Source organism: Streptopelia decaocto (assembly GCF_964273445.1).
Source record: "Streptopelia decaocto genome assembly, chromosome: 2".
Classification (NCBI taxonomy): Eukaryota; Metazoa; Chordata; class Aves; order Columbiformes; family Columbidae; genus Streptopelia; species Streptopelia decaocto.
Genome location: NC_138655.1, coordinates 50,716,880 through 50,742,101, shown reverse-complemented (window position 1 = coordinate 50,742,101; position 25,222 = coordinate 50,716,880). Strand labels below are relative to the sequence as shown.

General features: G+C 37.1%; 1 protein-coding gene across 2 annotated transcripts in view; it reads left to right on the top strand.

Annotated features, from left to right (window-relative positions):
- YES1 (YES proto-oncogene 1, Src family tyrosine kinase) overlaps positions 1–23,721 on the top strand; it is a 50,614-nt gene extending 26,893 nt beyond the window's left edge. For both annotated transcript variants that reach the window (XM_082045983.1, XM_082045984.1), the window contains exons 2-12: positions 7,281–7,553; positions 11,647–11,746; positions 12,829–12,927; positions 15,800–15,903; positions 16,077–16,226; positions 16,441–16,596; positions 16,857–17,036; positions 19,336–19,412; positions 19,755–19,908; positions 20,477–20,608; positions 21,386–23,721. In XM_082045983.1, coding sequence (XP_081902109.1) covers positions 7,289–7,553; positions 11,647–11,746; positions 12,829–12,927; positions 15,800–15,903; positions 16,077–16,226; positions 16,441–16,596; positions 16,857–17,036; positions 19,336–19,412; positions 19,755–19,908; positions 20,477–20,608; positions 21,386–21,594 — 1,626 coding nt within the window. In that variant the 5' untranslated portion in view covers positions 7,281–7,288 and the 3' untranslated portion in view covers positions 21,595–23,721. The remainder of the gene's footprint in view (positions 1–7,280; positions 7,554–11,646; positions 11,747–12,828; positions 12,928–15,799; positions 15,904–16,076; positions 16,227–16,440; positions 16,597–16,856; positions 17,037–19,335; positions 19,413–19,754; positions 19,909–20,476; positions 20,609–21,385) is intronic.
- Positions 23,722–25,222: the final 1,501 nt, after the last annotated feature.

Below are 25,222 nucleotides of genomic sequence, written 5' to 3'. Positions count from 1 at the left end.
ACTGCACAAAGATGTGTGGTAAACATTGAAAATCTAGTAACCTAAATCCTTGCTTCAGTATCTTTGTTCATCTTACTTTATCTTCACTTTTTGCTCCTTGTTAGATGGTAAATTACAAGGTTATGTCAGTTGCACTTTAAATGTATAATGATGCATACTCTCTAAGGTCTCATTGAATTAATGTTATTACTAATTATACAACTGAATCTAGTAGAACATCATTCTTCATAATGCCACGGGTTATTCATGGTAAAGTAAGCAAACTTTTGAATTTATGACAGCTTATAAAAGAGAAATTATATCACATGATAGAAACTGCATCATTTTTTAAAACTGCGTATACTCGGCAAAGAACACAGGGCAAATCTTTTGTTTATTTTCCCTTACAAACATGGCAGGTTGCTTTGTAGACGAGAAAACCCACCCTTATTTTCATACCATGACCTGTTAAAGATGGACTGAATCAGGTGGATGTTATAGTATTGGCCAAAGGAGTTGTTGGCCTCTTCTCTGGTTGCCTTTGTTCCTTTCAGTCTATGGCACTTATAATGAATGAGTTTTCAATACCACAAACTGAAACCACCTGTTTGGTGGATGCTCTGCCTTGATGGTTTGTGTACGAAAAGCCAGTGCAGGTTGTGTGTCTCCAGTGACACAGGGAACCTGCTCAGTGCTGGTTTGAGCAAACAGTCAGCTGTCAGCTAATGGGTCCATTAGTGACCTTTCTGCAGAGTATCCTGTCTTTGCCATTGCATGAATTTTTAATAACTTTGAATTATTACTTTAGTTGAAAGTTAAGAGGACCTTTTTGTAAGATATTTGTTTCACGTTTGAGAAGTGAAGGCGCTTCTTGACAGAAACTTGGGGTTTTTTTGCTAACACTGAGAAGTGAAGGTAGAGTGGCAGTGGAAATCTTCAATGTTTTGTCTTTTTATTAGCAATTTGTGAACCTCAAATGAAATTCTTATGTAGCATGGGAGGTGGTTTATTTAGTTTTTTTTGGGTTTAGGCAGGAGGATATTTGCAGTCTTGCTTTATCCTGGAAAGAGATTTGGCTTGCTTGTTCTTCTAACTTGACTCTTTCTTCATAGTGAAAAATGACTTATGTGCTCTTTTTGGCTGTATGAACAATTTCAGTAATCAAAAGGAATGGAAAAAAGAAATCTTGTAACTTACCCTTCCCCTTAGTGATTTTCGTTTTGCCTTACCTCTTGCATTTAGTTCTTGTACAGTTTTAGTACCTGGTTTAGTCTAGAGGTCAAAAAGAGAACACCACCCTAGATCAGGGGTGTCAAACCCATTTTCACCGATGGCCATGTCAGCCTCAGTTGCTGTCAAAGGGCCGGATGTATAAATGGACTGTATAAATGTGGAGGAGTTAGAGCATCTTTCAATTTGTGGTGCATCAGAACAGCCCTGTGTGGCCGTTTTTCATGCTCTTACATCATGATCAAGTCTCCAGAAGGCACTTAGGGATGTGCTAGATCATAACAGAACTGCAAGATTAGAAGAATACCACCAGCTCTCCCCAAGAGGAAACTCCTCATTTTACTTGTGTTTGGGAGGTTTGTTTGTTGGGGTTTTTATTTGTTTGTTTTGGTTTTGTGGGGGTTGGTTGGTTGGTTCTTGGGGAGTGGGGTTTTTTTTGTTTGTTTTTCTGGTGTAAGTTTTGTTATCAGATTCATTACAGCGAGTGTAGAAAAATATGAGGCTCTCCCAGCTCTTGGTGTTCAGGGATTCAGAGGCTAACATGTCGCCCTCAAAATCTTGATGCTGATGTGTAGAGTATTGGGAGAAAAATTAATATGGAGTTTACAGACATTTGTAGACTACTTTTCTCTGGGGCAGCTAGCTGGAACAGCTTGTCAGTTTAATTCCCTGATCTAAAATCACCTCTTTCAAAGAAAGCTCTAGCATCTTCCTTGGTGCCAGTAGGAGAACTTTCTTGAAGGACTTCTGAAAACCTTGTGTCCCACAGAACCAATGAGTAGATAACTGCTGTAACCATCAACTGGAAAGAGCAAAGATTCACTGGACAAACAAGTGGTTCCCCTTTGATATCCACCTCTCCGGGGTGGACGGGTGAGGCTGCAGACACCCTGGGGGAACCATTTGTCAGTATCCATGGATATGATGGCTCTTGAGGAAAAACTCATTTTTCTTGGGCTAGTAGGTCATCCTTTTGAAAGGAAAGGAGAAAAAAAGACTTTGCTGGCCACACTTGTCAATTGTTGTTTGACAAAGCTTTCCTCATGATCCAGCACTCTGCTACAAAATGGAGTTGGGAAGATAAGAGGGCAGCAATGACTTTCTTGGAGCAATCTTGTTTCACAGAGGGGTTATTAAGGGTCCTCTCTCATTGTCTGAGCTGTTTGTAGAGTATTGAACCACAAAGAACTGTTGCCCTTTGTATGACTTCTCCAAAAAGCCCAAGTCAAATTAGGCATCACTAAAATCTCATATGATGACGGCTTCCTGGAGTACTCTAATTCTTCTATTGATTTCTGTGGGCATCCTGCTAACCTTCAGTTCTCCTTCCAGTGATCATTTTAGCTTCTGTTTCTTCTTGAAAACATTCTAACATAGGATTGTTTTAATCTAGAAAGCAGAACAAGATATATGTGCTTTTAGTCCATGCCTTTCTGGACATGGTTGTCTGAGACCTCCAGCAAGCTGACTCCCAACCCACCCATCAAGCATGCGAGCACTTTAGTCAGAACCAACAGGAGAGTATTTGTTTCAAAGAAAGAACAAGCTGCTTAAGTTACTCTAGTAGTTTGCTTCAGGCACCTAAAATAATGATTCAACTAATAGAAATGGATCTGTGGTTTGTGAATAACCTGCCTTGGGCCAGCATTCGTTGAATAGGTGGACTTCTGTAGAGCAAACAGGAACTTCTCATCTGTATCTATTTCTAAAAAGAGTTCAGTGCTTTAGAAAGAGAGATATGAATTTTATGACAGAAATATATTCCTTCATAATTTTTTGCTGGTCAGACAAATTGTGATAAAAATAGTTGTAAAGTTATTTCAGTCACATTTTTGATAACAAATGCATTACCAAAATAATCAAATCCAACACTGCATACCAGTTGCTTAAGGATTTTTTTTCTTTATCTGGTAATTTATTACAAGACTAAACCATAGAAAGTCACTGGGTTTTTACGCCCTAAGGGCAGACAATCGTTTTTCCCTTCCCTGCCACTCAGTCTTGGCTTATGTCATCTTCTCTCCCCTCATTCCTCTAATTCCTCCTCATAAATGCATACACAGTATTTTATAGTAATTTCCACCTGTGTTTTGACCTCTAAAAGCTAATGAGTTTGCTTCCTTAGTTTTAATTTGTAGGTATGCAGTTATAAAAGTAGAGCTTTTAAAAATTTTGTCTGTATATTTCGGAATGTCTTTCTCTTTGAAGTACTGATTGAATCTGTGTTGCTAATCTCTTTAACCCCTGAAAGAAGATTATGTGAACAGCGAAGTGGCTGGGGAGGGGAGAAGCAAGGGAGAGGCCGACCCTGTTTCTCTCAAAGGAATTCAGGCCTTCAATAAGGGTTTTTCTTTGCGGCTCTTGAGTATACCGATAGTAACTTCTTGCTGCTAACCACAGCTTAAGTGGGTGAGCACATACGGGTAATAGCAGTTAAAATTGCAATACAAGGTAGTGTTAGCACCAGCCATTTGGTCAAATCAGCAATACTGTGGACAGAATCCAGCAGTTTTACCTGAATTGGTAAATTGTTTTCTAATTTTTTTTTAATCTTGAAGTCTTATCAGCCTGTTACAAGTTAAGCAAATTCCAGAAGTAAGGGAGGAAAAATATTTGTGATGAGCACTTAATGATACAAATGTCCATAGATTTCCCTTTTAATCTACATTATTAATGTAAGTAGTGTGTTGGATGATCTTAAAGGTCTCTTCCAACCAAAATGATTCTATGACTTTTAAGTTGTGTGTCATGCTTAACTTTCAAAAAAGACACGGAATCAGCGCTACTAGTAAACACATTTTGGCAAAGAGGATTGGATTTGTATTCTGTGCAAGCAGACAACTTCGATTGCAGTTTTTTAAAGAGAATCAAAGAAATAGGCCTAAAAGTAAGGCAAGAATTCACACTATGCAGCCTCATGGTGAAAAAAAAAAATGGTTCAAATTACAGTGTCTAATGCAGAGGGTGTGACTGGATGTTTGACTTGTATCGTGAATTAATAACTGGCTTTTCTACTGTGGATTGTAAGGCTTCTTTTGTAAGGTATATAAGACACATTGTGTTCTTCATGCATATATTTGTGTCTTGCTCTGTTAACATTTCTTCACAATTAATAGGCTGGCAATAATTATCAGAAGTAAAAAAAAAAATACGGATAAAGTATGCTTCTGTGGTGATTCATTATTCTGTATAAAACTCAGACAAGATTTATAAAAACACAGGTTTTTTTACTTTGCTGCTTGGTTTTGCACCAGTAATTGCATTTTATTACGGCATTAGGGGCTGAATTGACAGGATGAATATTATTAATCTTATGAGCAGTACATTTTGTATGCTGTTTCATCAGCTACAGACCACCTTCTTTCCAGGAATTCTATTTTACAGTTCTTGAGAAGATTACAGTATCTTTAATATTGTAGTGCTTAGTTACACTGAGGGAATTAGTTTCTCTCAGTGTGACTACAGTAAAACAGTATTTATTTAGTAAGATTTACTTTGTTGCATATTTCTGTGTGTAATAGTTAACAAGGTAAGAGAGAATTGAAAAGGAAAAAATACAGTTACATGTACAATGGGAAACTGTTTGCCTAAGTGTTAGTTAGACTACATGAAACTGTCGTAGCTATCAAAAGAGGTATTTGTAATGCTTTCAGACTGCTATTGGTTTGGGGTTTTTTTAACCGATTCATCAGAGAATGTGAAGCAGTTGATTTTGTATTTTTGTTGAGGTTTCTACTATTGAAGTTAAAAATTTAACTTTATTTTTTTTTTCTCAAGCATATAGGAATTGTTATGTCAGAATATTGCTGCATCTATTAGGGTGGTGCAAAAGTAATTGTGGTTTTGGACCGTGAATTTTAAATCATTATAACTATGCTCAAACACATCTTTATTAATCAACATAAGAACCATTACAATCAACATGTTTTTGCCAATGAGAAATAAGTTTTTGTATTCCTGTAGCTTGAAAATCTGTGCTTCAGGATTCAGTGAACTCTTGGAAAGCATTTTCTGCATCCTGCTGGTTGTGGAAGCGTTTTCCCTGCACAAAGTTGTCAAGATCCTTGAAGAAGAAGTGGCAGTTGGTTGACAAGACAAGAGGTCAAATGCATGTGGCAGATGAGGCAAAACTTGGTAGCCCAATTCGTTCAACTTCTGAAGCATTGGTTGTGCGATGTGCGGTTGGGCATTGTAATGGAGAAGAATCAGGCCCTTTCTGTTGACTAACACCGGCTGCAGGCGTTGCAGTTTTTGGTGCATCTCATCAATCTGCGGAGCAGACTACTAAGATGGAATGGTTTTACCCGGATTCAGAAAGCTGTAATGGATCAGACGGGCAGCAGACCACCAAACAGTGACCATGACCTTTTTTCAGTGCAAGTTTGGCTTTGGAAAGTGCTTTGGAGCTTCTTCTCAGTCCAACCACTGAGCTGGTTGTCGCCGTTTGTTGTATAAAATCCACTTTTCATCGCATGTCACAATCCGATTGAGAAATGGTTCGTTGTTGTTGGCGTAGAATAAGAGAAGTTGACACTTCAAAACGTTGATTTTTTTTTATTTTTGGCCAGCTGATGAGGCACCCACTTAGTGAGCTTTTTCACCTTTCCAATTTGCTTCAAATGCTGAACGACCGTAGAATGGTCAACATTGAGTTCTTGGGCAACTTCTCATGTCGCTATAAGAGGATCAGCTTTGAAGATTGCTCTCCATTTGTCATTGTCAGCTTCTGATGGCCACCACCACACTCCTCATCTCCAAGGCTCTTGTCTCCTTTGCAAAACTTCTTGACCCACCACTGCACTGTACATTCATCAGCAGTTCCTGGGCCAAATGTGCTGTTGATGTTGTGAGTTGTCTCCACTGCTTTACAACCCATTTTGAACTCTAATAAGAAAATAATTCAAATTTGCTTTTTGTCTGACGTAATTTCCATGATCTAAAATAAATATAAAATAAACAGCAAGTAATAAGTCAGTAGCAAAAAAGCATAAAGTGAGAAAAGTGCATTAAAATGATGTGTAACATAATCACGTTTATTTAAGAATGTGTTCCAATATTAAATGGCAAATTTCAACAATTGAAAAACCACAATTACTTTTGCACCAACCTAATAATAAGATACTTCCGTTTTCTTCCTGATTTGTTTTCCCAGCTGGGTAAGCCAGAAAATGCCTGCTCTCAGCTGTCATCACCTGATAAATGGCAGGTGGTGACTTCTTAAGACACAGTCATTTTAATCGTTGGCGACAGGTCTCCTTTCCAATTGCCTCCATCAGCCGGTAATAGGTATCCCTGCAGTAAACAGCTCTGGTGCAGTCTGCTGGTGGCAATCTTGGGCTGTCAGGGCTATAAATTGTCACCTGTTGGGTGCAGTTCACTTTCTAAACTACTACGGATGGTATAACTATTCTTCTAGATAATTTTTTCTAATTCTGGTTAGACTCTAGAGCATAACCCTATCCTGTGGCCATGAATATACCAGGTTTGTTTGTGAGTTGTATTTTGGGGACTGCCAATGGGTTAAAACTTCTCTTTAAAGACATAAGTTGTAATACCACCAGCAGGTCAGCACCTATTGCACAGATGCTTAAAAAAACAAAGCAGGAACGCCTTACTGGCTTTCTTCATATAATTGCTTTGGATTTGCTGCTTCTAATTGCCTTGGAATCTGTCACCTCTGTTTCCCGTTCCACCCTGCTGTATAAGTCTTGAGTGTCTTTTCTTCATCTGTTACCTGACTCCCTTTTTTTAAATTTTTTTTCTGTTTTACCATTTACAGTGCACCAAGGAACTGGGGTGAAGAATAATCTAAATGTGCTATTAATATGTGTTGTTGTAAAGGAAAATAATTATGTCCTCACTATTCTGGGAATGACTTAAAATTTTATTCCAGAACATTTTTCATCAGAGTTTATAAGCTGCACATAGGAGCAATTCCTGGGGGTTGTTTTAGTTTTTTTTTTAAACTGGTAATAGACGAGCATTTTCAGTAGCTTTTTGGGACTCTTCTGTGTTAACTATCTAAAGACACAACATAGACATGAACTTATTTTTTCCTCTCATTTTCACAGAAGCAACTATGGGGTGCATTAAAAGCAAAGAAGATAAAGGTCCAGCCATGAAATACAGAACTGATAATACTCCAGAACCCGTTATTTCCCACGTCAGCCATTACGGATCAGACTCCAGCCAAGCAACACAGTCGCCGTCAATAAAGGGATCAGCAGTTAATTTTAATAGTCATTCCATGACTCCTTTTGGAGGGCCCTCAGGAATGACACCCTTTGGAGGAGCATCATCTTCATTTTCAGCTGTGCCAAGTCCATATCCTAGTACATTAACAGGTGAGTGTTACATAAAATGATGCTGTTATTGTGATTGTTGTTGTTGTTATTATTATTATTATTATTACTGCCTGATAGTCATATTTTATAAAATATTATGGCTCCTTACCACACGGAAATAAGTTGCAAATTTAAAATAAATTGCTTTTTAGGGGTTACTGATTTTCAATATCTTTGCTGCTCAGGTAATAATTCAGCCCATATTCGCTTGTGACTGGGCCTTAAGGGATGGGTGTTTGGTGTTTTTGTTTGTTTGGGGTGGGTTTTTTTAGGATCATAGCACAGAGGAATTTAAGACTCATTAAAGGCAGTAAAGGAAATAGTTGATTAGCAGTTGTTAGCAGTTCTAAGGTGTTGAAAGGATCCACGTGAGATAATGGCTTTAAACTTTTGGAGGCAGATGCAAAGTGAAAACCACTTCAAGTTCAGGAAATTTGTATTTTAAATGGATTTTCAGACTTTCTTGATTAGCTGTAAGTTACTTACATTAATACAACTTTGAATCTGTTCATTTACTAAGCTGAGTAGGATATGCAGTATATTCTGTGTACTATATGAACAGTATGTGTGAAACAGAAGAGCAGAATTCTCATTGCTGGAGGTCATATTCAAACCTAAGTTGAAATATAAAAATAGAATTTACAAAGTGCAGAGACTGTCTTGTCTGAGATATAAAGTCTCTGAAGATACATGCATTTAAGGCAATAAGCACATTTGATGTTATAAAGTCACCTTTGTATCAAAATCTTAAAACTTCATCACAAAAAACGTTGATTTTTGTGGCTAATTTCAGTATTTTTGCTGCATATTCTTGAGAGGAAGCCATAATTTATTCTTTTTCCAAGAGAGAAAAGAAAGAGTAATTTATTTAGAAGCTTTTCGCAGACACTTTACAAAACAAGATAAATAATTCCTTATTAGTCCATTTCTAGTGTTCCCACAAACCTCTAATTTTAGCACAATTGCAGTGCTTAAATGTTTTCTTTGTTACAGTGGCATTTAAAGTCTTTTAAACACAAGAAATTGGAGATCCATGAAAACCCACTGTGGCCTTGACATTAAGCAATTCAGGAAACCAAATATGAATTGTCAGGTAATGACCACCTCGTATTCCCTTTTTGGGAATTAATTAAAAACCAAATAACTAAAACGAGCATCTGTCCTGTCTCAAAGTTGTTGAGTCTGCTCTGAATCCGTCTTTTGGATTAACATATGCAAAAATTAAATAAGAGAAGCATTTCTTTTTCTTCATGAGCTCCACTAGGTAAACTTTATCACATTTAAGGAGATATTTGAAAAGAAACTGTGTATTTCTTCTGACTAGATCTGGTTCTTCGTTCACATGCCTGCAGGCATTCCTGGGTACTATCAGACATCAAAGATGAAGCCCCCTCACCCCAGGTACCACAAATCCTTTGCTGCACAGACCAGAAAGGATGTTCTCTTGCTCGTCCCTGGTCCTGCTGGTAGTTAAGCATGTTGTGTCTTGGACCAGAGTCAGCAGGAGAGATTTCTCATGAAAAGGTAGTCTTGAATCTCATGAGTGCAGATTCAGTTATCAGCAGGCAGGTTGATTTGGGTGAACACCCTCATCATTTTGCGATCAGGTAAAATGGTAGTGCATATGAAATTATTCTTCCTTGTTTTGTAAAACCAGCCCACAAACAAACACACTGTTTTAAAAAAAAATTGCACTAGTAACTGTTTTGTACATTTGGTACCAATTTTCATGTCAATCAACATTGGGTGTTTTTGTGAATCGATAAGATGACAAACCTCATCTGGCTGTAAGCTTCCTGTATTTGTGACTAGTAAAACAGTGGATCATGTTCTGTGGCCCTTTGTTTTGCAAGAGAGGAGAATAGATGGGCTTGTCAAACAGGACATAACTGTCAGCAGTACTTACCCAGCCCATCAGCGTTGTCTGACGAAAGGGTGATGTGTTTGTCATCGTGGCCTGCAGTGAGACTGGAAAGAGCTGAGCCACCTTTTATTCCTCTGGAGCAGAACAAGAGAAGAAATCTGAGTTAGTCACGCTACTCCTGTATTACGCATTCTAAGTCATCAGATACTTTGAATTTATAGTACATTACTGAAAATCAAAATGGAAAAATGGACCACTATTCTTGTCTCCCATGAAGCTGTAGAAGCACTAGTGCTCTGCAGTCCTCATGCTGAACAAAGAAGTAAAAATCTTCTCTCTAAAACCAGTCCTAGATTAGAGTTTAGGACTACTGACCTAATGAAAGGATAACCTTTAAGGGAAATACTATGACCACAAGTAGCTTAAACAGCTTAAACTAGATCACCTTGCAGTGATTCACAAAGAAAACAGCTGCAAAAGATTCAAAAATCGTTTGAGCATTATCTATTTGTTGAAAACATTCTGTGCTGATGCTGTTGTTCTGAAATATTTTGTTGTTCTTTGTTATGAAATATATAACACTTGTGAGTGAGAATACAAAGAGGTTTTATGGTAACTGAAATGTTGAAATCAAAACTTTCCAAGATTTATGTTAGCTTTTCCAATTCTTTCTTTAAAAATAATTAAGACTATACAAATATTGATAATTACTGATAATTTTCTTATTGCACCGTTTACATGTGTATTCTGTACTTTCACAAGGGCTACACTGTCTAGATGAAATAATCACTCTCTTGTTCCCTTATTGTTATCTTTCTAGATGTTGTACAGTTTGCTTCTAATTTCTCAGAGTCGTCTAGTTTCTTTATATGCAGTTAAAAATTTTTGTAGTACTGTGACTTTTGAGTATTGATTTTCTTCATTCACTGAAGAACTCTCTGGGGATGGTTTAGTTCTGTATCATTTGGTTTCTATCTTTGTGAATATGGTATGTGTCCCTAGAATTTTCTTGTTCCATGTAGCAGTTTTTGTCTTCAAAATAATGCAGTAATGTAGTGACGTAGGCAAAAATTGCTAGAGCTGTGTTGATTTTTAACTTAATTTCAGAACTGTCAACTTTTAGGGAATATTATAATTCATCCTCCGTTCATAAATCACACTTGGAAAAAAAAAAAAAAAACTCAATTACTGTAACCTCCTGTAGGGATTTTTTTGTTCTGTTTTTCCTTGAAGAACTGTAAATCCGTTTCCAGCTGAGTCCTGCTGAGAAAGTGTAATCACAGGAAGATTCTGAATCAAATTAAAGTATTTAGGTGATTAGGAGCTCTTACACCAGAAAGTGTACATTGTAAAAAAAATATTAGAAGTAGACAATACCTGTTACATTATGTATTCTTTCTGATCACTGCCATGTTAATTATAGTGTCTAAAATGAGATGCAAGAACGATGTGCCCCATACCAGAAGTGGGATGAGGAAGCAAAATCCTTGGGATCCATGGAGTGCAGCTGCTTGTCTTGCGACATATCTCGGTCCTTGTTCTCTAGACTAATGCTCTGATGGATCGTCCTCAGCAAGGGTCTGCTTCGCTGGTGGGGAGGCTGGGTGGGATTAAAATATATATATATATATATATATATATATATATATATATATTTTTTATATATATATATAATAATATATATATATTAGTCCTAAAGTTTTTTGTCTCCAACAGAATACTTTTTATTTCTGGTTCAATTCCTTAATTCTTGATGCGTAACCCCAGGAAGCTGGGAACACATCAGTTAGTTATAGTGAAGTTCGATAGGAAACTAATTCTGTAAAAAATTGTGGCTGATGGTTCACTGTTTGTGGTGTTGTAGGATCATCTAGAATTGTATTTCTTTACAAGAAGTAGCTTAATAAGGAGGCTGGCTTTTTTACGGCTGATGTAGTGTGCAGATTTCTGTATCTAAGTGCTCTAAAGTACTTCCAGTGATGTATTTAGCTGCCTTTTGTGGTGTGGAAGCATATTTTTAGGGTGTCTGTTTATAGGCTTTCCTTTATGTCCTGGTTTCTTAAGAAATGAGATGATTATTGATCGAGTTTCCAAAATGAGATGCAACGCAGAGTGTTTAGTTGCTTCCAAATCAAAATTGAGGAGTTGTTTTGCAGGCAAGTCCTTAAATCAAGTGTTACAGTGTTACTGCTATATCATATGTTGTTTTTTTTTTTTCTTTTTCCTAAGGTGGTGTTACTGTATTTGTGGCCTTATATGATTATGAAGCTAGAACTACAGATGACCTTTCATTTAAGAAAGGCGAACGGTTCCAGATAATAAATAACACGTAAGTGTTCTCATTCACTGACTTCACTTGGTGGTTGTTAGGAATAAATAGACGCTCACCTCTTCTTGAAATCTGTGTATCTTATTTCAGTGAAGAGTAGATTGATTGGTTTTGTTTGTTTTCCTCCAATACATGTTCAACAAGCATGGGGTTAAAATATTGATACTGGTAAGACAATAACCTTCAGGCTGAGGTCAGGGTTTGGTAGCAGATGTGGAACTGCAGTGATTTGGGCAGCCCCAAGCCTTCTCCTCCTCAGCTGGTTGGGTGGCATCCTCCCACGCCCTTCGACAAAGAGGCACAGGTACCTGTTTTGGGGCAGCAGAGGTGGAGACACAGCCTGTGCAACCCCATCTCAGGCTCTGCACCTTGCAAGCCTTCTCTTGAGAGTTTTCCATCTCTGACGGGGAGGAGGGAGCAGCCGGCAGCACCACAAATGCCAGAGTGAGTGTCCTGCATGTGGGCAGGGACTTCTGGCCATGGACATGCATCTAGCTGGACTCCACGATAAATCCACACTCAGCTTAGGAGTAGTTTGAAGTTACAGCCTGATTTCTAGAAGTCTAGTGAAAGGAATTAATTTGTTCACCTTGAAGATTTGTTTGCATGCAGCTTTTAGCTGCGGTAATAGTTCTAATTTGTACGTATAGCAGTTTTCCTCTGTCCAGTTCTTTAATTGTATTATTAGCTGTCTTTCTACTTCCTTTTTCACTCACTATCAGCACACAGGCAGAATGATCTGGGAGAGGCAGCTGAAGACTAGAGAACTGGGAAGTTTATTTACACATTTCTGCCATAAAACATTTTGTTGTAGGTTTGCATTTTGCATATATAGATAAATACCTTTTACATCTAAAAAAAAGAAAAAAAATCTTTAAAATATGAAATTCCACTAAGAGGTACTCATGTTGCTTACAATGAGAAGACAAATATATTTTGGTGCAGCGCAAACTATTTTAGGTGCCTTCACAATTAAAATAACGTTACCGGAATTTAACCTGCCTTTCATATGTGAGGTTGATATCACTGCTAGAGAATGATGTATTATGCATATGTAAGAGATAACCGATGATGTATTGCAGGGAAGGAGACTGGTGGGAAGCGAGATCCATTGCTACAGGAAAAACGGGCTACATCCCAAGCAATTATGTAGCTCCTGCAGACTCCATTCAAGCAGAAGAGTAAGACATTGTATCCTGTCAATCTGTTCTTATTATCCATTCTACATTTTGTGCCCTGTGGTGATGCTATTCTTTTAAGTCAGTACATGTAACATTTAAGGGTAAAGTAGGATAATTCTACTAATTAAAGGATAGCAATGCTACTTGAATGATGTCAAAGGTATAATTATTAGTAGTAAGTGTGAGGTGGACACCCAGGCAGATTTTTTTATGTCTGCTTGCTATAGGTAGGGCTAAAGGAAAAAGGATGGGAGAATGCAATATTGAAGATAAGAATTGGGGGACATGCACTGTGTTTCACATAAAGCAAAAATGGATGGTTTTTAGTTAAAGAGTTCACACACCATCAGCTCTTAAGTTTTTTTTTCTTATTTTTGCTTGCCAAACCGTAGTTCAAGATCAGCTATGTAACTGTAGACAGTTACTGCTAATCTATTAATCTATAACAACTTTTTGGTGGCAGACTTGTTAGGCACGCTAAGAACTTCTACGAATTGCAAAAATTGCATTGCATTGGGTACCAGTACTTCCTACATTTATTTGCAAACAATGATCCCAAAACACTTAGAGAATCACATAAAGTTACTGTGGGAACTGTGAGTTTCAGGTTATATTGTTCTAAGGGATTAATTGTATATATTGTACGAGGAATACAAAGCTCCTCAGCTCTTGCTCCAATATACAGGCATGGTACTGCCAATAAGCAATTCCCTGATACATGATCTGCGCGCTTCTGTGTTTGCTACTGCAATTCTGGGAAAAGTGCCCGACTTCCAAGATGTTTCCTGAATCTCAAGCTGAGACTAGCATGTTGCTGCTGCTCTCACCTGCCTCACTGCTATTAAGAAGTGATTGCATGAAAGATGCACTGTTACTTTATGCCCTTGAGTTTCAACAGCTTTTAAAATTATTGACTTCAGTTTTTTTGAAAAAAAGTTGAGCCTTTTTTTTTTTAAACTATGCAATCAAAGCATGTTGTCATTACAGCTGCAGTGGTGGTAAAATGGAAACAACAATGCTTTGCAAACCAAGAGTGTAGTGTTTCTGCAAAGAAAGCATTGCTCCTGAAGACTGACAAATGAGGTGTTGGGATTTGCCATAGGTTTATGTGATGACTGGAGGTGAGAGTGAGGGATGATGCATGAGGAAGCTTTTTTTAAACTGATTATTTTAAAGAACTAGTGCTAATATTATTAAATATCACCGCAGCATTTGGAGTAGAGTTCATTTGTTAGCCCAGGGCTTTGATAGTGTTTGTAGATTTTGTGTTGTTATTCCAGTTGGAGTTACAAGTGCTAAAGCAATGCACAGCCCCAGATTGCTGGGATTTTCTTAAAGTGCTCTTTTCTAAGCCTGAAGACATTTATATCAAAACCTGCTTGTGACAGGATCCATATTATCTGTGTGGCTTTTGAATTATATCACAATATAAATGTTTAAAGCTCATTAAAAAAGCCCCAAGTAAACCCTACTATTATTTGATGGGTAATGAAATAAAATAACACTTTACGATGTAGTTTGTAAATTGTCACAGTAGTCCAGGGAGGAGGCATTTTCCTGTCAAGCAATTACTAGGGTTCAAGTTTGTTTTGATAACATCACAGGTTACATCGAAATTGTCTCAAGTGCATGTGCACTCATATCCACTTCTAACTTTGCACATCTACTTAAATAGTCAGACTGCAAACACAATAAAAAGTAAAAATAAGTTTCAAATTCCCAAGTGATTGTACAGGCCATTCTGTTCACAGGCCAACAAAATGATCCATCCCTACCTATAGTTTTCCCCCACAAACCATTTCACTCACAAAACTATTGCTTTGCTGCAGTTTCCAATACTACTTTTCTTCTACCAGCACTTAGCAAAGGCAGATTTGCTTGATGCTATGATAGTCCTAAATTAAAATGTTAGTTAGACATAAGTGTTATTCCAAAGTCTGGGACTTCACAGGACAAAACTGTGCAGGCTGTTCATCAGGAGGAGTACTCCCTGGGGGCATAAAAGAATAAATTATTTTTGTGAAAGAACTTAAGGAAAGAGAAAATGCAAGCGTTTTAAAATGCCTGTGTATTTTCAGTTATCAGACTAATGCAACAAATAGAGCATTCCTCAAAGACAAACAGTACCTACCACAGGTTTGTTTCTAAATGTTTGGTAGAAAAAAGTGCTCCCTTCATTGAGGTACAGGAATGGGTGGCAATAGAAGTTGAAACAGGGTAGGTTCCAGCTGGATAAAAGAAATGTTTTCATCCTGAGGACAGCCAGGAAGGGACAGAGGTTGCCCAGATTGTCTGTGCGGGGGTCCATCCTTCAGGGCCTTCAAGACTGGAGTGGACAATGCCCTGCATGACCAGGTCTGATCTCACAGCTGACACTGCTTCTGCAGCAGGAGGCTGGACTAGAGACTTCCCAAGGGCCCCTTCCAACCTGAACTGGTGATATTTATACACACCCACTTCATATTAAATATTGGGTTTTTTTACTATAGAGCCAAAACTACTTAGAGAAGGTAGTTTTGGCTGCTGCAGTGCTTCAGGTGTGCCACCAAAGTGTGTCATCTGGTTCAGCTTGACCTGTGAGATTCTAAGTCAGAAGGAAGGTGTTACTTTCGATGATGAGCACTGTTGATATCCATTGTTCATCAGAAAAACACACTATTTGAAGATAGAGGCCTCCTAACATGTATTTTGCAAACAACAGAAACAGGTCATCTTAATCTTTCAGTTACATGGATGTCATTACTTTGTTGATCTGTAACTGCTTTGGTATATTAGTCATCTACTCAGTGCCTGAGATCGTGGAATCTTGTATTTATATGAATACCAGGGCATAAGAAGCTTTTACTTACACGTTTCCTTCAACATCTTCTAGGTGGTATTTTGGTAAGATGGGCAGGAAGGATGCAGAAAGGCTACTTTTAAATCCTGGGAACCAGCGTGGTATTTTTCTAGTAAGAGAGAGTGAAACCACTAAAGGTATGTATATTTTTGTATATGTCTTCTCTCTGCCAACCCCCACCCCCTCACTGCCAAGCTGGACATAATGACCATTTCTGTGTCTGTCATGTTATAGGTATACATATGCACATACATATGTTAAATGTGTTTTTAAAATTTTGGTGAAGAACCACGTATGATTTGTTTCCTAGGTGCTTATTCCCTTTCCATACGTGACTGGGATGAGGTCAGAGGTGATAATGTGAAACACTACAAAATCAGAAAACTTGACAATGGTGGATACTATATCACAACCAGAGCACAATTTGAATCTCTACAGAAGCTGGTGAAACACTACAGAGGTAAACCCAAGTTCTAGTGTCCCAGTGCTACCTTCTGCCTATCATTAGGAAGAAAAACTGTATGTAGCTTATTCTTAAAATTCACAATTATAAAATTTCTTTTGTATTTCAACAAACACTACATGAACTAGTTCTTTTTATCAACACTAGGATGTTATTTTTATTATAGTCTTACACTTGTTTAACAACTAAGCTTATTTTTTCCGTTTTCCAGAACATGCCGATGGGCTGTGTCATAAGCTAACAACTGTGTGCCCCACTGTGAAACCACAAACACAGGGACTAGCAAAAGATGCCTGGGAAATTCCTAGAGAGTCCTTGAGGCTGGAAGTTAAGTTGGGCCAAGGATGTTTTGGTGAAGTATGGATGGGTAAGAGCTTAATGTGACACCTTTCAGTTGTTTGTGTGAATGTTTAAGTAAATCAGTATCAAAATCTGAAAAGATAATGTGATAAAGAATTTGATCGTAACTGGTAACTCTTAGTCACATAAAGGTAAAAATAATATTCAATATAGTTCTAATTTATAATTATACCATTAGCTAACAAAACAGTAGCAAAATGTAAATATTTTCAGCAGAAAATCGCTTTGGTATTATAAGGGAGAATAAAATCAACTTTGTTTCTCTAGGAACATGGAATGGAACCACGAAAGTAGCGATCAAGACACTAAAACCTGGTACAATGATGCCAGAAGCTTTCCTGCAGGAGGCTCAGATCATGAAGAAATTACGACATGACAAGCTTGTTCCCCTATATGCTGTTGTTTCTGAGGAACCAATCTATATCGTCACTGAATTCATGACAAAAGGTGTGTGACAAAATAGAATAGTTTCAAGATAGTGCATTTTAAGATTATTTAAGATCCGAGCAAAAAAAAATAAATGCTTAATTAATGTTAGGTTTAAGCTGACTGGAGTATAAGTGGTAATTTTGATTAAATTAAAATGAGCAATGCTTGACCTACTTGAAGCAGTTCTGATTTAGATCGTGGGTGGAAGCATGATTTTTTTGCACATCTGTGTCACGCTTGCTAATCTTCCAAGTACAAGATCGGGTTTTTTTGCTCCTCATTTTGTAGTGTGCACTGCCTGTTACATTTTCAATTGGATGGCATAGCTGGGAATATTATGATGACAATACACCTCACTGTAAACAGATCGTGCTCACAGTGACAGAATCAATTGGGGTTTTTCTTTTCCAGCAGTGTAATACTAAATTTTAAAAAGGTTGAGGGTTTTTTTTTTCCGGAATCCCTCCTTTATCTCCTTGGTTTCAGTCTTCCATCCTTCTTCCCTTGCTTTATATCACTTCCCCCTCCCTCTGATGCTGAAACAGAGATTTAAAGATTTAGGCTGAATGTAGAAATAAACATCATAAGCATATTAGTGTTAAGAAGCAGCAGATTGTCAATTGTTCCAGTTTTACAAAATGCAGACTTCTGTTCACCTTACACAGAGAAATTTTGCTACCCTGGTAAGAAATATAAACAATGTTAAAGTCTGAGGGAGTGGTGATTTATGTTCAATACTCTGCCACAAATATGCAGGGGATTTTTTTTCCTGTTTGATTGGACCTTTTAAGTGTTGTATAAGGTTGAACAGGTAGATAGGAAAAGAAAATCTAAAGTTTATTTTGTGTTATTGTTGTTCCTAAATAACACTAGACAGTCTCTGTCCAAGCTGAAAGCTGCCATGCAAAATCAATTTTCATTGTTCAGAAAACAGGTTTTGGCAAGGTAATTAAGGCAAAAAAAATGCTTTATAACATTCTAAGAAAAAGTAAAGATTAAAACCAGAACTGGGATGTTACCTTGCAAAAGCAGAAGTAAAGAATTGGAAAAGTAGTTGCATGTTTATCTGAACTATGGATTCAGAATGCCATTGGGAGCCACTGTTTTCATTTGAAAAACTACTCACATTTCACCAAAAAACATAGAACCTCTTTGGTGATTCATACTTGAAAGTTAATAGAACAAGGGTCTTTTTTCTTTTATTTTTTTTCCCTTCCTTTTACAAGGAACTCTTTTTGGGTAAGAATTGCACAGTACCCAAAATTTTTTTCAAGTATGGACACGTGGGTAGAGGTCACTGTGAAATCTTTGCTCTTCTTCAGTCCTGTGAGCTCATGAACCAAGATGGGAAAAGGCCTGTGCAAACACACAGTACAAGCAGCAGCAGTAGTGTGGGTCTGGCCTGTCACACTCTTAACTTTCAATGCAAAAATACAGCAAGTGACTAAAACCACATCAGAGGTATCTAATCCATGGCTACAGCCATGAATCCACTGCAACATCTGCAGTTCAGTGGGTTTTTTTTCTCCACCATTGCCACACTGGTAATTTTGTCATTGTACTTTTGACTGTGATTAGACTGATTAATTATCAATCTTCGCCAGTTTCTTAAGGAAGATATTATGTTCCTGTACACTTATGGCATAACAACACCTGTAGGGAAAGATGTTATGTCAAAGGCAAAGTGTTACTACTCATTTAAAGATTACTGTTTTAAAAGGAGTGCAGGTCCTTGGAGCCGATTTCAGATACTACTCATATCATAATGTTCTGAATGCAATTGTATCATATAAATGAGGAAAGAGAATATATCGTAATGAAGGGAAGATGCTTTTGGTTTCCCCTGTAAGGAAGAAAAAGCAACAAAGTAAAAGCAACAAATTCAGAATAATTTCTGAACTGCATAACTGGAGCTGGCAGAAAAATTTAAGTAATGGACAGGAGGGTCTTTGTTCTTTAATTTTAAATCTCACTGTGGAAAAAAGTCCAACTAGGAAGAGCCAGGAATATTGGGAAAAATCCTTATGTATTGCCATATAATCATCAAGCAGCAGTCTGTTTTATTAGTGTTCAGTTATCTGAATTATTGAAGTGGATTCCAAAATACTTGTGTAAAACTGGTACTAGTTATCATGGCAGAGTCAACTACCGCCATAGTAATAGAGTCATGTGTTCTGTTAAATGATGAGTTTTCAAACACAGATTTTGGGAGATGAATGTGTAAATCATAATGTCTAGGAAGAAAAATCTCATTTGTGTTTTCAGGTCAAATTAATGTTTTTGTTTTGTTTTTTCCCAAATCTGTCATCTTTTACAGGCAGCTTGCTAGACTTCCTTAAAGAAGGAGAAGGGAAATACTTAAAGCTCCCACAGTTGGTCGACATGGCTGCTCAGGTACATTGTATAAACCAAGAAAATTGCATTTTCTGCTTAGAGAAGAGGTATAAAACTGTATTGGGTGTCAACTAAACGTAAATATTGAATACTCTGGCTATTGTATGCAGTTCTGTCTTAGATATTCTTTTGTAGGTTTGTAATTTGTCAAAAGAAACAGTTCTCAGTTAGCAGATACTGTTTAGTCAGAGACACTCAGGGTGCTGACACAAGCTCTTGCTGTGCTATATTTCCTTTACTTACACAATGAGAATGAAGCTAAAATAAAGGGGTACAGCTTAATGCTTGGGAGAAATGTATGTAGGAATGAAAAATAATCTTTAATAAAACTTTATTTTTAAGATTGCTGATGGCATGGCTTACATTGAAAGAATGAACTACATCCACAGGGATCTCCGGGCAGCTAACATTCTTGTAGGAGACAATCTTGTGTGTAAAATAGCAGATTTTGGGTTGGCAAGGTTAATAGAGGACAATGAGTACACTGCAAGACAAGGTAAGACCCATTTATTTACTGAATAAATAAGACCAGTTACCTTCAAATTACTTAGAACTATTCAATTTAGCAGAATAAGTCTGTGTATTCTGATTGCATAATTAAAGATTATGCATGTGTGCTTTCACAGCTATGTTTAGGTGTCCCCCTTGCCTAAGTGCAATTCTAGTAAACTTTTTAACGTTCAAAATTATCTGGCAGTTTGTTTATGTTTTCGAAAAATGTTTTTAGTTTTGGTGTTCGGTTTGGTTTGTGTTTTTTTTCTGGATAAAACTTGCTACAGATTGAAGGGAGCTGAGATTCCAGAGGTTGCTCTTCAGATTCTGAAGATCATCCCACTTTTTGAAACATTTAATTAAGAATCCCAGATGTCTGCTTCCAAAAATTGTAAGCCAGTAGTTGCTGCCTCAGTTTGAAACTGGTTTCCAGCTTGAAATATTAAAATACTAAACCATCTCGGATTTTGTCAACAAAGCAAAATATAAAAATTTGAGTGCACTACTCTTTTTAAAATATTTTAACACGCAAGCAAGGGAAAATTGAATATCTGTCTTTCCAATGTTTGTAGGAGCTAAATTTCCAATTAAATGGACCGCTCCAGAAGCAGCATTGTATGGTCGGTTTACAATCAAGTCTGACGTATGGTCATTTGGAATTTTACTGACAGAGCTGGTAACAAAGGGGAGAGTGCCATATCCGGGTAAGAGGAATATTTAATGGATTTTTCTTTATTCTGTGCTTCTGAAGTTACCTTTTGTACTTGTTGCCTTCATTCAGAGCCCACAGTTTGAGACAAAAACTTAATCACACTTCACTGGTTCCTGTGTTCACAAAGCTACTTTGCTTTAGTTACAGATTAACTATTATATATTTTAAAGTGTTTTAAGGTAATAGCATTTGTAAGTGTGACTGATGATTCCTTTCAGATTAGTGGGTATCCTTATGTTTTACTATCTGTTCTGAAATTTCTGCTTTTGACATTGTCCCAGTATACAGCGACCATCAGCAGAGTGAACCTGCTAGACCAGTTTTTGAAACTATACATACGTAACATATTTTGACAGATACTTCACAGTGACTAGAATTTGTGAAGCTGTTCTGTTAGGTACATAATGCCTTTTTCTTGGCCTGGTTTCAAATTAAGTGGTCCTTGAATGGAACCTGAGGCAGGCAGCAGGTATTTGTGCTTGAGTCTCCGTTTTGAAAGGACAGGCCCAAGGCACTGGGAAACTACACAAGTGAGAAAGCACACAAATGGAAGAAGGACCAGGTGTTGAGGAATTACCAGTGTAATGAAATAATTTTCAGAAAATGTATTTAATGCAAAATATAAAAAAATTCATTCATTATAAAGCACATTCATTAAAGGTTCTGTTATAGCATATTCATGTGCATTGCAGCTGGAAAGACATTTTAAAAACTTTGGGAAACTGTTCTTTGCGTAGTGTCACTAAGAGCTAAAATGCTTTCCTTTTAGGGATGGTGAATCGGGAAGTTCTGGAACAAGTGGAACGTGGATACAGGATGCCTTGCCCACAAGGCTGCCCAGAGTCTCTCCATGAGTTAATGAAACTGTGCTGGAAGAAGGACCCTGATGAGAGACCAACATTCGAATATATACAGTCTTTCTTGGAGGACTACTTTACTGCTACAGAACCACAGTACCAGCCTGGAGACAATTTATAAGCCAGCAGTCTGTATAACATGCACAAATCTGCCAAATGTAAAAGACTTGCAAAGAATTCCTGATGTCTATAAGGAATCAAAGGAAAGAAAATCTTCGCTACTTTGCATGCTCTTAATGGCAAACTGGAATTTCATAATGCAGTTGCACAAAACCACTTTTAAAGTGTTATACTCTAATTTACCAATGACATGTTTTCATTTTTTTTTGCTCTTTCCCAACTTATTTTCAGGGTCCAAAGGAAGCTTACTGAAAATATGGGGTAGAAAAATGAGAGTTGGTGTGAACAATAGCAGGAAAACCAAGTTTTCAAATCCTTTATTTTCCCAGTATTTGAAAATCACTCTACTGCAGAGGGATTTGTCTGGAATTAAAGTGATCTTGGGGTAGTACATTTTTAGAGCAGAAGAACTTTGTGGGACCAAGCAATTCTATTCCACTTTTATAAGACTCCCTGTGTTCAAAATTATGTGTGTGTGCCCCCTCACCCCTCCAGAAAAAAAGATGGTACAACTCTATTTGATATATAGTCTTGATCTTTAAGCTTCCTCTTGCATGGACTTAATTAGGGTAGGCAGGTTAAAAGAGGAATTGGAACAGCAAATTACAAACTTGATCTAAATGTTAGACCTCAATAGTGAAATTAGAGAGAATAATGCACTGTGTTAATACTTATATTAGTATAACTGGAAAGTAGCATGAGAGATTTTTCTTTTTTTCTTTCTACATAGCTAATTAAGAATAATGAAGGTAACTAGAAAATGAGGTAATGTTTTATAAAATTGTATTGATAAAGTATGATGATATTTGAACTTGAAGCTATGTAATACAATCAGGGGAGGAAAGCCTTTAATCTTTTAAGCTCCAATCCAACAGCAAGCTTTTGTGTGGGAAGACTATACCTGAACAAAGCTCACCAGGAAAGCAAGACTGAAGCTGGTAAATGGCCACTTCTTAGTCCTTTTTCAGAGACAGGTTTGGTACTGTTGTATGTGGCTTCTGTGTGCTAACAAAGGTGGGTGCCACAAATGCTGTCACTAGTTCAGGGATTTGATTGCACTTTTGCTTTTCTTGACTATTAAGACACACTTACACACAATTGCTCTTCCCATTTATGCCCTTCCTACAGAATTATTTAACTAAAAATAGACAAAAGAAAATGTGGAAGTTTAAAACCTAAAGGGATAAAGTATATTTAATATTGTCCGAATATAGTGACGTTGAAATTTGCTGGCATTCTGCCCAGCTGACACTACATCTAGATTATTTTCTTTGGCTACTGACATATCAAGCAATAACATGTCATTTACTCAACAATTTGCATGAGGTTCTTGAATTTCTGATCAAGCTTATGGACTTCGATTTTGAAACACTAAACTCTTACTTAGCTACCAGGTTGGAATTCATATTGTCATAATAAAGCTATCCAACAAATTAATTTCAGGAAAGCTGGTAATATAGTTCTGGTACTAAACATTCTTCATGGGTTTAGTTTACACTACATTGAATCCAACTACCAAACAGATCTTTGTAAGAACAATGCCATTATTTTTCATTTTGTCTCATCATCACTCATCACCTATACATCTGTGGTTATCAAATTTTATAAGGGCTTTATGTAAGAAAAACAAAACAACCAAAAAAAACAAGAAAAACACCCCCCCACACACAAATAATAAAAAAACCCGCAAATACAATGGAATTTTAATTTTTCTAAATATTTTAAAATTAATAACACAATCATATGAGTTTATGTATTAATACGGTTATAACAATAAATGCCAAAAATGACACTGGCATTGTTTGGATTTTTAATTACTGAATGGAACAGTTCATTGTAATAACACTTGTATAGTAAAGGAATAAAACACTAACTTAATGAACGTGTTCTTTGTAAATGGTTGTGTATTATAAGACTTCTCCAAAAGAGTTTGTATGTTTATGAAAATCTATTTGTTTCACCTGAAGACCTTGACGCGATTCTTACCCTAACAGAGTTTAAAATTCACATTCACACTTTTTATATAAATAGTAATAAGTTTAATTATGTAATTAAGTATTTTTATAAAGTATGGCATTATTGAACTGTTTTGCAGAATTGGTTCAAAATAAATTTCTCCTTGATTGCATCTGCTTATTTGAGAAGGGGGAAGGTGGGAGGGGGGCAAAAGCAGAGTAGCCTTCATATTGAGGGGAAAAAGAGGGGAATAAAACCTTCATAAGCTTTGGGTGTATTTTTATCCTCTGTAAACTATTTTAATGTACTTTTGTACAAGATGCTGAGTTCATGGAACATTATTTCTGTGAAAAGGGAGGCATTTTCTAGAGCAGTTAAGAAATCCTTGGCAGGAATGGGCTAGCACAATTCTGTCTGGACCTAAAATTAACCCATGTGACAGTCAGACAGACGGACTTGGGATTTTGGTGAGACCAAGTTCAATGTAGACTCTCAGCTGGTGGCCACCACCATGCTGTTGGGCAAACACATCTCTGTCTTGCTTTGTCTGGTATTAGCAACCACTGTTGACTTCTGTGCAGTTTTTCAGGGGATTTTGGACATTTGTTCTCTTGTGTTAGCTAATGTTTTATCACAACTTTATGTTTTACCATAACATTGGATGTTACCTGTCTCCATGACCAGTACAACTCAAATGGCAAATCCTGACACATATAGACAGTGCCACTGTAGATTAAGGAGATGGTGCTGTTTGAGTTTCAGTAATAACTAATACAACACTAAAACGAATCTTCTTCCAGAACCTGAAAACTCTACTGTATTTTTGGTATTTCCTGCAATGTAATTGTTTTATGATTTTTAATGGCAACAATAATGTAATTTCTGATAATCTGCACTGTCCCCATTGTCCATCAGAGCATTGTGATACATATTCTGCATGCTAGGCCTGCAGATTGTTTCTGTCATGTGTTGTTTTAAGCTGTAGTATTTTAAGAATATTTTCATACTATTTTTGAGTAAACTTCCAAACATAAAAATGTGTACGATCCTACTATTTAGATAGAATACATCCCTATTTTAGCATAAAAGCATTATGAAAAGAACCTTATGTGTTCTTATTCTTGCAACCGCTGAATTGTTGTTCCACTAGGCTTGTGAGTAACTCTTACCAGTGAAAAGTAACCTTGGAAAGGCTTGGTTTTGGTTTGTTCTTTGGTTGATTGGCTGGGTTTTGTATGATTGGGTTTGTCTCCTAGAGTTTGCTGATGGGTAGAAAGAAGCTGGAATGCCATCTTACCCATAGTCACCCACAATACTGCTTATTCTAAAACATTATCCACACCTGGAATGAGTATAAATTAATATAAACAACTAAATGACTCCCCCACTTCTGTTATTTATTTTTATCTGTTCAATCAACTTGTCAGTTTTTAAGTTCTCTATGAAGCTGCTGTATATGTGTGTATTTGTGCCAGCTTTCCCCCAACACACATGGGAGCTACACAGTGATGTTGGGTTTAAACCACAGGAGCACTCAGGGTAAGCAGTACATTGCAAACAGGAGATTGAAATTTTCACACCTTGCTAAGGAATTTAAGACTAAATTTGAATAACTCATTTGGGTACTGTAAGCAGGTACGGGTGGATGACTGCTGAAGTCCCGAACTGTGATT